The 15310-nt window shown below is 41.3% G+C and overlaps 1 protein-coding gene across 6 annotated transcripts in view; it reads right to left on the bottom strand.

Moving 5' to 3' along the window:
• Positions 1-15310, bottom strand: part of RAD51B (RAD51 paralog B) — an 834574-nt gene that overhangs the window by 316648 nt on the left and 502616 nt on the right. For all 6 annotated transcript variants that reach the window (XR_007518880.1, XM_049897892.1, XM_049897893.1 and 3 more), the window contains one exon: positions 13391-13487. Coding sequence is in view for 5 of the 6 variants with exons in the window: in XM_049897892.1 (XP_049753849.1) it covers positions 13391-13487 (97 nt within the window). In the remaining variant the exon portion in view is untranslated. The remainder of the gene's footprint in view (positions 1-13390; positions 13488-15310) is intronic.

Raw genomic sequence — 15310 nt, 5'->3', positions numbered from 1 at the left:
CATTCATGAAAAGGTTTGCACACAGAAAGAAATAGTCTTTGGTAGTTATGAGGGAGGAGAGGGATGGGGAGGGAAAAACACCAACTAGACAACAGATAAGGGGTAATTTGGTGAAGGGTAAGACAGTATACAATACTGGGTAAGTCAGCACAACTTGACCAAGGCAAAATCACAGAAGTTTCATAGACACACCCAAACTCCCTGAAGAACCGAATTACTGGGCTGAGGGGGCTGGGGATCATGGTCTTGGGGGAGATCTAGCTCAACTGGTATAACATAGTTTATAAAGAAAATGTTCTATATCCTACTTTGGCAAATAGCATCTGGGGTCTTCAAAGCTTGTGAGCGGCTATCTAAGATTCTCCACTGGTCCCACCCTGTCTGGAGCAGGGGGAATGAAGAAAACCAAAGACACAAGGGAAAGATTAGTCTAAAGGACTAATGGTCCATAACTACAACAGCCTCCACCAGACTGAGTCCAGCACAACTAGACAGTATCTGGCTACCACCACCGACTGCTCTGACAGGGATCACAATAGAAGGTCCCGGACAGAGTTGGAAAAAATGTAGAACAAAATTAAAAATCACAAAAAAAGACCAGACTTACTGGTCTGACAGAGATTGGAGAAACCCCAGGAGTAGGGCCCCCGGACATTCTTTTAACGCAGTACCAAAGTCACCCCTGAGGTTTACCGTTCAGCCAAAGATTAGACAGGCCCATAAAACAAACAATAATACACGTTGCTCAACCATGTATACGGGAGTAAATGGGCACACCAGCCCAGGGGCAAGGACGAGAAGGCAAGAGGGGACAGGAAAGCTGGATGAATGGGGAACCCAAGGCGGAGAAGGGGAGAGTGTTGACACATCACAGAGTTGGCAACAACTGTCACAAAACGACATGTGTATTAATTGCTTAATGAAAAACTAATTTGCTCTTTAAAACTTCATCTAAATCACAATTAAAAAAAAAAGAAAGAAAAAGAAATTAGGTCCTATCCCCACCCAAAAGTGATTCCCTCCATCCTTCTAACCTGCAAACTGCTGCCTGAGAAATCTCTTTGAATTACAAAATGATCTTGTCACTTTCTGCTTCAATGGCTCCCCATTACCCTCAGGAAAAAATTCAAACTGGTGAGCATGGTGGAAAAGATCTTTCACAATCTAGCTCTGGCTAGCCCTCCAAAATGATTCTCACCACTCCCCTCCATGACAGCCTTAATGGACCACTCACATGTCTTCCACAGCCCTCTCTGCCTCTTTTATTACATGGGGTTTTGCCTCTGCCAGGAGCACCTTTCCCTCCTCCTTCTCCTTTTGGGGACTATTACCAATACTTCAAGATCCAGCTCAAGTGTCACCTTGCTGAAAAGCCATCTTAAAGAGCCCTCAGCCCCAACCCAGGACATCTATGTTCTCCCCCAGCAATATCCTGAACCTATCACTACCATGGCCGCCCCCCCCCACACTTTTTTTACTTGTCCATCACGGTTCCCAAACCACCTTGTTGGCAGCTCCCCAAAGAACAGAAACTGTGGCTTTTGTCTCTGTATCCCTAGCACTTGCCAAGCACAGGACCTAGTACATAGTAAAAAAAAAAAAAATGGTGCCCAATAAATATCCTTATTCTATATCAGACTAAAGGACTTCAGTCACTATCTTTGTGTAAATGTGGAAGATTTCTCCTTCAAAAGCTGAGTGATCAGTCTCCTTTTCTTTCCTTTCTGACACTTCCCAGTGCTGCCTGTTGTTATTCATCACCCGCAGTCAGTTCAGGTACAAAATTAAAGCTGACTGTACTTTGAAGGAATTTTGGAGTATATACCATGCATGGTGAGAAAAATCACAACGGTGGTTCATGCTTCTCTTAGGTGAATGCAGGTCTAAAGCCTTGAATAATTCTTTTGTAGCTGTAGGTGCCTCATTCATTTGTCAAATATTTATTGAGCAACTACTACGTGCCAGGCACTATATGAGGCTCTGAGGATCCAGAAACATACAAAATACACAAAAATTTCCGTCTTCAAGGTGCTTACATTCTAATGGCCCTTAAGACAAGATTTTCTTGCTGGTTTACCTTAATTTTCTACTCTCCAGTCAAAGGACAAGCTCTTTCCCTCTGCCCATGATTGGTCCCTGGAGGAGAAGGTTCTTCCCGACTGGGCCTTGGATCCATCCCTTGGGCTCTGGAAGCCGTTTATTCACTGATGTTTGCCTCCTGGTCTGGAGCTCTCTTGCAGGCATGTTCTCCTTGTCATTCAACTCAGAATCAATTTATTTTGACATTTTCCTAGCCTCTAAAACTCCTGCCCAATGGAGAATCTCTATGGCTGGAAGTGATAATGCCAGGAGCTTGGATTTTCTTGCCACCTTTCATGGGTCTAACAGATGGGAGTATGGTTAAGAAAGTCAATATCATACCCTAAAAAGGCCTTATTGTCTTCCATTAAAACACAAGATTCACTTCTCTCCACACACATTTCCATTTAACTCATAAAACTCATGATGGTAGGGAGTAGTTTTGTTCCAGCATCTTGTAAATTATGGAAAGGATGTAACTTACAGATCTAGTTCCCCAATGTATATATTTCAGTTATTCAGCTGCCATTTTGGAGTCTCTGGCTTATCTTGTCTTAAGCATTTGATAAGTGATAGCTGAGCATAAGATATAGGCTGTGCTAATGTACCTCTGTCATATGCCTCTGCGTGTGAGGTAACTTATATACAGTCAATTTTAGGCCTTATTCTCATAGGATAATACTAGTTTAGAGTAAGTAGTTACTTCTGGACAAATAAGAGAGACTTTTCTCTACGCTGAAGAGAAATTCTAGGGCTAGTTGTAGTTATAAAGAACATTAGATCAAAGGGGAGCCAGATGGTTATCTGGGGCTGGAAAGAAAATGTTTAAAAACTTTTTTTTTTTTTTTTTAATTACATTGGCTTAAAGGCATAGACAAGCAAGAGAGAGATAATAACAAATAAGCTGATCTGAAAGGGGAGGAAGTTCAGAACGGACGTGACTGAAGAGATTGATAGAAGTACACAAACCTACTTAGCAAGCTTATAATAATACCTACTCAGTTGGACAAAACCCTTCAACTAGATGTTATGCCGCAGCACTTGCCTTATTGGTGTTCCCTTCTAAAGGAATCTGCCCTCTCTACATAACCCTTATAAAGGGAAAACTGCCCAAGCCCAAAGACCTTGTAAGAAAGCATAGGTGTACTAGCCATGTTCTTTACCATGTGACCTTCTCCTGGGTTGGTCATGGCTACTGGACAAAAGGACAACCCATCCACAAAAAGACCTGGTATGAAATGGTAAATTGGACCAATCAGATCATAAAGACAAGATCAGTACTATGGAAAGCCAAGGCAGATATGAAAGAAATTAAGAGAATGCCTGAGGTTTTAACCTTTCCAATTCCCATGTGATCTGGCTATATATGTGATCTGGCTACACATTGCCAGGAGAATTCCAACTGTAACTTTACCGAAGGGCTTAGTGGATAAAAATGTAAGTTCTGGAGCCAGACTCCCTGGGTTGAAATATTGGCTCTGCCACTAATTAATTGTGTTGTTTTCTAAGTCCCAGCTCCTTCATCTATAAAATGGGATGATTAATATCCACCTCAGTAGGTTGCTGTGAGGATTAAATGTGATAACAGATGTACAAGCTAGGCACACAATATATTGTCCAGAAATGTTAGCTGGTATTTAAAAGGCCTGCCTTGTTTTAAGCTAATTTGAGTGGTTTTCTGTTTCTTGCTACCAAAAGGGCCCTGAAGTTGTAACTACTCCATACCAGACTTGAGACAAAGCATACAGACAACACCACCGGTGACCCAAGAGGCGCATGGCTACCATGAGTACTAAAGATGAAGTTACCCTTTTACATGTCTATCTCTCTCATTAGGACACAGGCTCCTTGAGAGTGGGGATGGAGGCACATTCTCTTGGTATTTCTGGTGCACAGATAGGGGCTCACTGAATAAAACAGTAGCTCTCAAAGTGTGGTCTCCAAACTAGCAGTATCAGCAACCCCTGAGAATTTGTTAGAAATGAAAATCATCAAGCTTTTCCCAGACCTACTAGAACTCCAGCACTGGGACCCAGCAATTTGTAGGCTGATAAACGCTCCAGGTGATTCTGACGCCTGTTAAAGTTCGAGATCACTGGAATAGAGATTCTGGTGTTGAAAAATAACCACTCCATATCCTTGACTGAAGAACAGCCCTACTCTGTCTTGGGAGATCATCCGTCTTCTGTGATTGAGCATGTGGCTTTGGAAGGGATGCATACGGAACTCTAAAGGAGGAAGGAGAAACATTTCTAGCCAGCCAAAATAGCTTCATCAATCACATCGATCAAGGGGACGATGTGTTACTGATGGATTATCCTCACATTCTTGTCACAGGGGCTTCAGGAAAAATCATAAACTCCCTAACATGGCACGCCAGATGTCCATGACCTGCGCTGCTTTCTTAAGTCTCATCTGTCGCCATTCTCCTACATGCTCCCTGCCCTCTCAGTCATAAGGAACCATTGGTGGTTCTTCAAATAACCATGCTCTTGCTACCATATCTTTGGAAATAATACACCCTCTACCTAGAATGCCATTCTTCCATCTCTATCCTTAGCACCTAGTATAGTACCTGGTATATAATGGGCACCCCAAGTCCCTAAATACTCAGTGAGTTAATTATCTCCCTACGTTCAATTTCCTCATCCCCTGAGTCACCTAACACATCTATCTATAGTCATCAAACTGCACAGTTATGATCATTTCAGTACAGTCTAAACTCAATTTTAGCGTTCAAAGTCTCGCCTCAAACTTCCAGATTTATCGCATATGGCTTACCTTTATTTACCCCAAGCCCCATTCAAATGGGACTCTTTTGCCCTTTCCACACATCGTGAATTTTCGTCCTACCCAGATCAGATATTTACGGAGTGTCCTCCAGGAAATAGGGTACACAAAAGTGATCAAGACAAAGTTCCTGCCTTGAGGATATTATATGTAAGCAAAGGAGGCAGACAATAAACCCATAAGCAAATAAATTTATAATACAAGGTCAGGGAGTGATTTATAATTTATAATACAAAGGTGATGAAGGAAAATAAAGCAGAGTTAGGGAACAGATGAAATTGACTTGAGGGACAACAGGTTTTTTGTTTTTTCTTTTGTAGTGAACAGAGAAGAATGGGATGAGGTAGGGGTACTATTTTAGATGGGGGGGTGAAGGAAGACCTCTCTGAGAAATGACACTTGAACAAGACAGAATGTAGTGGGGAAACAGGCCAAGAAATAATCTTTAGGATAGGTGCTCTAGGCAGTTAAGAACAGCAAGTACAAAAGCCCAGTGGCAAAAACAATTTGGTGAGTTTGAGGAACAAGGAAGTGGGCTGTGTAGCTAGAACAGATTTTAAGAGGTTCAGAATGATAGGAGATAAGGCCAGAAAGATAGACATGGCTCATTTTGAATTTCTTGTTGTTAGTTGCCAGCAAGTCCATTCCAACTCATCGTGGCCCCATGTGCGCAAAGGAGAAGTGCTCCATAGGGGTTTTCAAGCTGTAATCTTCCAGAAGCAGATCACTAGGCCTGTCCTCTTAGGCACCTCTGGGTGGGCTCCAACCACCAACCTCTTGGCTAGTAGTTGAGCGCTTAACTGTTTGTGCCACCCAAGGACTCCAATTTTGAACTTAATGCCTTGCTTTGGAGAATTTCCTGATCCTTACTTATCTCTGTCTATTGAAATCTTAACTATTTCAAAGGCCTATCTCTTAAGTCTTCCTCCCTAGGTTCTTTATATTCCCCTCTGCTGAAAGAGATGTTCTCCTTAAATTCTGGAGCCTTTGGTACATACCATACTTGTCTGGAAGCATTTCATACATATAGTTTTGCTTTAGAATTATTTCCAAGCTACAGTGCATACATCTTGAGGGCAGGGACAATATCTTACTCATTTCTGGATCTCCTGTAACTCTAATACAGTACACATACTAGGTGTTCCACAATTCATGGAATCATTGGGTTAGAAGGCATTTAAAAGTTGCTTCATTTAGCCAAAAAGTTTTTTTGTTTGTTTTTTTTGAGAGACCATAACACTAAAACTATGATAATATTTGCAGGAATGCAGCTAATACATAAGAAAGGTCAGTATGACTGAATGAAATACAGTTTAACCCAACTAGTATTTATTGAATGGTTTGTCAGAAAAAAAAGAAGAAAGTCAAAGCCCTAAGAGAGATGGAAACCTAGATCAGAGCTCAGCTAGACCATCTTTGGGCCAGACTGTCTTAGTTGTCTTTGCTACAGTCCTATCCCAAATCCTAATAAATGTCAAATATGCCTTCTGAATCTACTTCATTCCAAATTACAACACAAACTAAATTATTTCCTAGGACCACCCCTAAAAACCAACCATTCTTTCACTCTTTATGATCTCTCAGACCTAGAGGCCTCTCACACTTGGTATAGAATTCCCTGTGATGATGGTAAATAAGCATCTTTTCTCAGAGAATCCATCCAACCTGGAGGCCTCCAAGATCACAACTCTTAGAGTTCCTTTTCTCGGCTTTTGGCCCCGTTATCTCTGTAGTCGAGTCAAATAACAAGGCTGGCTTTGGTGTTCTCGTCCCTTCTGCCTTCTTGACACTGAGATTTTAACAGGAACATGTGCAGATCTGGGAAATTAGCCAGTAAATCCTAGATGGTAAAGAAGTCTGAGGGTGAGAAAAGAAAGGGGGGAATACTTTCAAAACATCTACCCCAGCCCTCCCACGAACCAACTCAAAGACTGTTCCCCAAAGAAAACTCTCTGGCTCTCATCTAATTTGATCTTAATGCACTTCATGCTTCAAATGCCTCGCTCTTTGGCAAACTACCACTAGCAAAACAGAGTTCCTGACCAAGAACTACTTCCTGGTGGTTGACTTTAATGTTCCCTTTCTCCTTTTGATCCCCCAGCTGTGGTTACATTGCCTGCTGGCCTCCCCACCGAAAATCCTCAACATTCCTCTCCCTTTTCAGATTTATGTCTTTTCAGGCATTTGTAGGCAGTGCCCATCTCCTCACAACTCTAGCTGGCCCACCTCACATAATATTTAAGGTTTCTTTAGCTAAGCAGCACACATACTTGGTGCTTTTAATCTTTTTACTATAAATTAGGTCTTTTGTGGCATCTGAACAGTTGCTGGAAGTAATACATGCCAGTGTGGGTATGTGTGTGCCCTTCTGAGTAGAAGCATGTGAAGTCATGTGTGTTTATATATGTCCGTGGTTTAGGAATTGCAAATTAAAAGGTCACCAGGACACTTATATATTTTCATCCGAAACTCACTCCTAAGAGGCAGCAGTGTCCAAACTTAGGATTTCATACAAGGGGCTCCAACTTCTGTCCCCGGCACCAACACCTCTCACTCACCCTGTAGACTTTGAGTAATTCCCTTCTCTCCTTCATGGTTCAGTTGTTGCTTGAGGTGGATTAAGAAATTCATCATTTCAAGACATTTTAAAATATATAGAAAGTCTAATGTTAACAATGTTGATCAGAGTTGTTAATACTATCCCTGTAGTCACATGGTGACACCTTATGTTTTCAGCCTGTGCCATCCCCATGAGAGGTGGATTTTTAAAACTCCTCCATCCATACCCATTTATTTATATGTGATCCTACCCAAGCCAGTTAACATTTAGTTTGAGATCAGGCTGAGGAGGGCCTTGGAGCTAAAGTGTGGAGAGAGTTCTGCTAACTTGACCAACCCACCCCAAAGTTTGTGCTTAATGGCTTACAAATTTGGGTAATGCAGGACAATAAATCACAACTATAATAATAAAGCTGAAAGTACACACAATTTAAGCAGAAACACCAGTGTTTTTTATCGGAAATGAAAAGAAGCCATTGATCATAGCAACTGTCTAAGATTAGCAGGGAGCCACATTTTCAAACATCCTGCAGTAAATCTAGAGCAGATCCAGCTGGAAAGCAAGAGTGGAAATAAAACTTGAAAATTCATACCATGCTTTGAAGTCCGTTTCTTTCACAACCATGGGTCCCTGATTTGCCCCAACCACTCTGAGCTGCTCTTGCTTGTTGAATTTATTTTAAAAGACACACAAGCCACGCACTTGCATATAATTTTTCAAATGGACTCCAGCTTTTTGCAAGGATCGCTTGTTAGGGAGTATAAATCCCAAAATACTTTCTCTTGCACATGAAATCAGCCATCAATTCCCCTGACTTCAACTGCAAATAGAAAGATTCCAATACTAAAACTAGAAACCACTCTTGGTTCTACTAAGTACTGCTTTTTTTCCCTTGTATTCTTTCCTTGACCTATATACACTTTCAATTTTTAGTTTTCATATGCTATGATCTATCAAAAAATATTATCACAGGTAAAAAAATACTAACATGTCAGATGCTAGAAATGCCAGGACAGCAACCTAAGAATGTCTTCCTTTCCATAAAGCCATATAAAAAATATAGGGCTCCTGAAATGGGCCATGTCACCACACTGAAGTAACTGCAAGCTCATTAAATCATCAGAGCAAAGAAAGCTCATGGTCTAGGTTGAGTAGAGCTTCAACCTTGCACAGGGCTTATTATTAACTTACATCAATTTCACCTACAAACTATGTCCCAGTGGATGGGGACTCAGTCAGTTATTTTGCTCAAATCCCAGGTGATTACAGAAGAGGATATGGCATCTCAGGCCAGCTGGACTGTTATATTCTTTCTCTACTGTTCACAGCCTGGGCACAATCACACCCAGGGAAAAGGGATGTTCCTTACGATGGAGATCGAATGGTCCTTGGTATCTTCGAAGACCAAAGAAGAATCAGAAAAGGCATCTAAGAAACGTGTCCTTGGCCATTGAATAGTCACAATGATCTAGCCAATGACTAGTCACTGAGCTCTGCAACAACCTAGCACACACTTGAGTTTCTGTCAACAAAACAGAACAAAACTGAAGAAGAAAATACTTCGACTCATGGTGCCTGGTCTAAAACAATGTAGGATACAGAATAAAAAATTCTGATTTTTTTTCTATAATAATTTTCACATTATAACTTTGATCAGTTTGTATAAGTCCTGAAAGTTTCATTTTCCCAACTAAATGAAATAATGTTTGTGAAACGTAGGTTTCAAATCGACAGCACATTGCACATATGAGGAGCTATTTTAATTAAATAGGGAAAATTCAATTTGCTCTCTTGTTCCTTCTCAAGGCACAAAACTCCAGGACAAGAGTAAAGTCTGGAAGTCCTTGGACTTTAAGGTCCACTTCTTTTTCTGCCATCTGTGTCTCTCCCACCTTAGAGCAGGATAATTCAACAGTGGAAAGAACTTCAATGAAGACAATTATACTGTGGACCCAAGTGGTCCACAGTATAATTAATCCGAGCATCAACCCAGTCACAAATTTAATAAGACAAAAAAAAAAAAAAAAAAAGCAAGAACACCTCAGCAACACAAAACAAAGAACTCTCAACTTTACAAACACTGGGAGGGCAACAGCTGGTCAGCTGAGATTAAAGGAGCGTGAGAGAGCGCCTCCCCATCTCCTGACTTCTCCTCCCCCATAGACATCCCTACAGCCAGCCAGAGCTCGCTTTTATAGCCCTGTGCAGATGACCTTGTTCCAGCTAAGATAGGGGCTCTTTTGATCTCAGCAGGGGGATGCTCCGGGCCTGCAGCTGGCAGATATTAATATTACAGGATCTGTTGGGGTGGAAGAGATCTCTCAGTTGGGCCCGGTCACTTGTATTCCCTCCTCTGCGTCAGGGCAGAAGGGATTTCATTTCCCTGAATCAGCCCCTGCTGGGTACTCCTCTCAGGTCAGCTCAGATCATTTCATTGCTGGCTGCTTGTTCTCACTCCACAACTGTTTTTCAAGGGAGCACTGTTAAAGCAGTACCCTCTGCTCTGCAGCTGAAATCTATTAGAGGGTAGGATGGGCCCTGGGCTCACCCCATCGCTGTGTGTTTCTCACTCTCACTGGTGTGCACATCCTTCTTGTTGTGCACATGCTTGTGTGGGAGAGAGGGCAAGAGACAGACAAGATCAGAAGCATATACAGCGGGAGAAAGAGACAGCAATACCAGGAGAGGAGGTATGCCAAAGTATCAGTGCTGAGATTTCTGGAGATCCTTTTTATTATGCTTTATCTATGGATATATCAGATCCAAGGTCCTTCTTCCCAGTCTGTAAATCAGAATTAAAACCTCATCAATCAGTAAATGTTCCTGATCTTCAGTCCTACTGTATGATCTTATGCTAGAGCTGGGAGAGACTTTCAAAACCAAAACCAAACCCATTGCCGTCAAGTCGATCCCGACTCATAGCGACCCTATAGGACAGAGTAGAACTGCCCCATAGGGTTTCATCGGCTGATCTTTACAGGAGCAGACCGCTACATCTCCCTCCTGCAGAGTGGTTGGTGGGGTCGAGCCACTGACCTTTCGGTTTACAGTCGAGTGCTTTAACCACTGTGCTACCAGGGTTCCTTTTGAAGAGACTTTAGCAGTCTTCTATTCACCCAATCTGTCATTTAACAGAGGAAGAAACTGAGGCCCAGAGTGATGAAAAGACCTGACCAAGATCACAGAGGTAATGACACAATGGCAAAGCTGTTATAACAAATGATTGAAACAACAACAAAGCAATTTACAGATACACAGTGACATTAACAACCATGGAATATATTCTAATAAGTATAAATGTTCTAAGAAACTTGTCCACCTGCTCACCTATATACAGAAAAGATCTAGAAAAATCAACTGCATCAATTCTTCCATGGATTTCATAATAAGGAAAAGTTGTCTAAGGATGATTTGGTAACTTTCCCATTGCTTATGAACATGACTATCATTTTCTTGTAGCAGTTATACTGGAGACCCAAAGCAATTTCCTTTGTATTTGTTTTGCTCTTCTTCTTTGGTTAAAGTAAACCAGGGAGCCAGGACAAAGAAAAGCACTATTACATCAAAAGCCAAAACCAAACCCCTTGCAATTAAGTGGATTCCAACTCATAGCGACCCTATAGGACCTAGCAGAACTGCCCCATCGGGTTTCCAAGGAGTGGCTGGTAGGTTCAAACCGCTGACCTCTTGGATAGCAGCCAAGCTCTTAACCACTGTGTCACCAGGGCTCCACTATTACAAAAAAAAATCCCGTTGCCTTCGAGTTGATTCCAACTCACAGAGGCCCTATAGGACAGAGTAGAACTGCCCCATGGGGTTTCCAAGGAGCGGTTGCCAGATTCAAACTGCCGACTTTTTGGTTAGCAGCCAAGCTCTTAAGCACTACGCCATCAGGGCTCCCTAGTATTACATACTAATTTTCAAATAAAGAAATACATATGTGTGTATGTGAAATAATTCTAATACAATTTTTGGTGATGTTCATAGGTGTTTTATGTGATTCTCATGGTTAATGTTCTTCCAACATGTTTACTATGGTTTCATTCAGCATTTGTTTACCACCTACTGTATGCCTCAAACTTTGCTAGTCACAGGGCACAACATGGATACAAAAGGAATAACACATAGTCTGTGTCCTTAAAAATCTGACAATATAGTTGGGAAAACATGAAAAGCTACTTTTTTGAGAACTTTTCTTTATATAGTTGAGCAGGTGGAGAGGCCACCAAGGATGGAGAGTGACACCAGTGTGGAGTAGAGCAGGCAAAGAGATTTAATGGAAGAGCTGTTCCTTAGTAGGACTCAAAGGATTTGGGCAGAAAAAAAAGAGGTGGAAGGGAAAAAGGGAAATGCTGTTCTAGATGGGGTGAGCTGCCTTTGTGGAGGCTTGGAGACAGGAGTGACGAGGGCAGGAGGAAAACCTGCAGAACACTTGGCACAGAAGCTTCCCTTAAGGCTGAAGAGGAAGGGAAAGGACAGACTATGAAGGGTTATGGAGCGCCAAGTTTAGTAAGTGATGTCTTAGTAACCTGGCCCACCAAAAAGAACAAAAAAATTCCCCTGATTTTAAGCATTTGTTAATTTCCATAGTGTAAATATTGCCATCTGGGCTGATTCCAAGCTAGCAAACCCCAATAATTGATTTACTGATTTTAGCCCGTTCTCGGAAAAAAACAATTCCAAAGTTTCTGAGCAGGAGAGTGACGCAGTAGAAGGAAGCCGGATTGGGGAAGTTCAATTTGGTAGTGGTGAACTGAAGACGGTAGAGGCTAGAGTTGGGATACCCATTTTGGAGTTTATTAAAATAATCCAGCTGTGAGTTTAACAAGTCAGCTGATCACAATACAAATTACAAAAAAGAGGGAGCAGAGGAAAGATATACTTGGAAAGAAGAAGCAAGATGACTTGATAACTAAAGGAGTGTGTGGAGGGAGGAGTATTAGAAGATCCAGAATTTCAGCCTGGGTAATGAGAGGAAGGATAACTCATTGCTGGGCGTGGAAAGAAGGTATAGAGCTTCTCAGAGGTCTTATAAATAAGTAATTAGTTTTCACTTGAAAGACACCACCAAAAAGCAAGAGTGTGGTCCTTGCAATTTCTGAGGCTATAATCTAGGCAGATGCCCAGAAGACCACATGAGAAGTCAGGAGCCATGCTAGGCCTAAAGTTCCCATGTATTCCATCATGAATAATTTTCAGAAATTAGAAAGTGCAGAGGGGGCTGGAGCACTTATACACATCTACCTAGGCCCACAGCATTGTGCCGTGAAATAAAGCAGACTACAACTAGAAGAACTCAGAGAAATGTCAAGTAAGAACTTTCAATAAAACTAGAAACCACCCACTGGCTCAGTGGTGTAATTCCCCTAGCTACATAAAGCTTATTGCCATCAAAACCATGGCCTGTCTGACCTTTTGTAGCATGGAAGGGTGAGAAAATTTTGCAGATTTACCAATTTGCCAAAAATTCAGAGATTTTTCTGAATCCTTCTATAAAGCCGATTGGGAATGTGACATCTCTAGCACCTGATAGCTGGTGTATACTTTTAGCCAGTCCAAAGGTACCCACAAACAGAAGGCTCAATTGCGATGTGACAATTGGTAAAGCCAACATTTGAGCATCAGTTTCAAAAATGAAGTCATGCAGCAGTACGCCAGCCCTTGTACTGAGGATCTGAAACAACCCACAGAGAGTGATGAGCCTCAAGATTGAGATGATGGATATCTCTGAGGAGGACTCGCTCAAGTGAAAAAGGGAGTTCACTTAGACAGGGCAAGGGAGTCTCTGAATATAAGGGATCAGATACTGGGAAAGGTGGCCAAGCCTAAATCACCAGGCTCCAGCTGGGTTCTCTGGCCAGAGCTTATTAGCCATATCTCCCAGCTCTCAACAGGAGGCAGAGAGGAGGTGGGGCTGTATGTCAGTGTCAAGTTTCAGCCTCTCTAGGACAGATCCCTTACCTTCAGACGGGGACAAATCATCAGCTGGAGACACCAGGTCTGCCTGAGAAGCGAGGGTTCTGCTCAGATGGGTTGTAATTTGATTCGTCAAGATAACCTGTGAACAGACAGGGAGAAGGTGGGGGAAGGGAGAAGAAAGAGAGAGAAGACTAAATTAATTATTAGAGCTATCGAGAGGCAGACTGTGGTTTAGGCAAAGGCTGATAAGTAGACAGGTAGGAAAACCCCAGCTCTGACTTTCAGCAACTTTATCTTTAGGCCAGAATATCTGACAAGGCCTGTCAGTCATTCAAAACACAGAAAACTGAAGAAGCAGGCTAATTTTTTCCCCCCTGAGCTTAAACTGCTAACCAATTCTTTCTAAATGCTGAATAAATTGCAATAAAGAGGTGTTGTTATATTAGCCGAATAACAGAAGGCTAACTAGAGAGTTAAGATGCATATATACACAGCTTACCAGATGTCACCTTTTTAAAATTATATCCATAGACAAAGATATTGCTGGTGCTGAATAAAAGTAATTTAAAATTTGGATGTCTGTGGCTTCTACCCTTGTTATCTCAAAAGTCAGATTTTATTTTCCGTTTTGTAAAATAGGAACAAGGTTCATCTCCCACAGTATAATATGCTTCTTGTAAATTAGTTGAACTCTAACAAAGGAACTCCTAAAGTCTCACTGTATGTTTAAAACAAAAATTAACATAATCTTACCTATCCAAAGTTCATAATGTTAAAATTCCTGACAAGGACTCTAAAACTACACAATTCATGTGGCCTTACTGCCACACAATATTTTCACACTTGGTAGTTAAGAAACTATACTTTAAATATCCTTATTCACAAAAAATCCTTATTGTTTAGAAACCTAAAGGAAGAATAAACTACAGATTCTCTGCTGGAAAACCGTAACACGATTAACACCACAATCATTTTCCAAGGTCTGAGTGTGCCCATCAAGGATAGAAACTGTGAGCGTATCGGTCACTCTGAGGTAACTTCCCTTCTGAAAATGGCACTAGGTATTCAGTGCACAATTCACTGGAACATCCTGATGCACTGTCTTGGTTTGTCCTGAGGGTCAACTATGATTTTGTTGCCACCTTCATTTGAACAGAAATGGAAATCATCTCTGTTCTTCATTGTCCAACATTTCAGCCACACCTCTGTCACTGTCTCTTGGATGAACCAGTGACACATTATAAATCCTGTGCCAATGGCAGCTTGATTGAGGACAGAGAGGAGAGCAGGATGGCAAGGTCAGGTCTATTAACAGAGACAACTTTTCCAAGATCTTTGTGTGTCAAGAAGGCTTATGTGCCTCCAGCAACTCTTCAGCAATGATCAGATATTGTGGCATTCACTGAGTATTTGCTTATCTTGTTATCCCCCATATTCTTTTGTATAGATACTTTTCACTCGGGCTGGTAAGAATCACATATGATAAGTCTTTAATTAAGATGAACTGAAATGGTCAAATAATAGTTTGCTTTTTTAAGAAACAAGGATTCATATTCTGAAGTGTTCATTTCCCACTTTATGATATAGGGTATGAGCTTTGGAGTTCAATAAAACTGGGTTCGGATTCTGACTCTGACTCTGCATGCCTTGCAAAAGTTATTTAAACCTCTGTGCTTCTGTTGTTGATAGGTAAAATAGTATCCATCTTATAGAACTCTTATGAGAATTAAGTGAGATAATAAATATTAGGTACTTAACACAGTGTCTGGCCCATAGTAAATAGTAAATGGCAGCCACTGTTGTTGTTATTACCTCCTTCAGAAGATAATATACAGGTTAATAAATTAGTATATGCCACATCCACCAATCAGTTGTAAGAGCAGTACACTAAACCATGATTTTCTACATAAGGATATACTTTGATGCCTGATCATCTCTACCGATCTCTTATTTAATTAAGTT

The sequence above is a fragment of the Elephas maximus genome, chromosome 10 (assembly GCF_024166365.1).
Source record: "Elephas maximus indicus isolate mEleMax1 chromosome 10, mEleMax1 primary haplotype, whole genome shotgun sequence".
Lineage (NCBI taxonomy): Eukaryota > Metazoa > Chordata > Mammalia > Proboscidea > Elephantidae > Elephas > Elephas maximus.
Note: the sequence above shows the minus strand (reverse complement) of the source record. Positions and strands in the feature narration are given on the sequence as shown.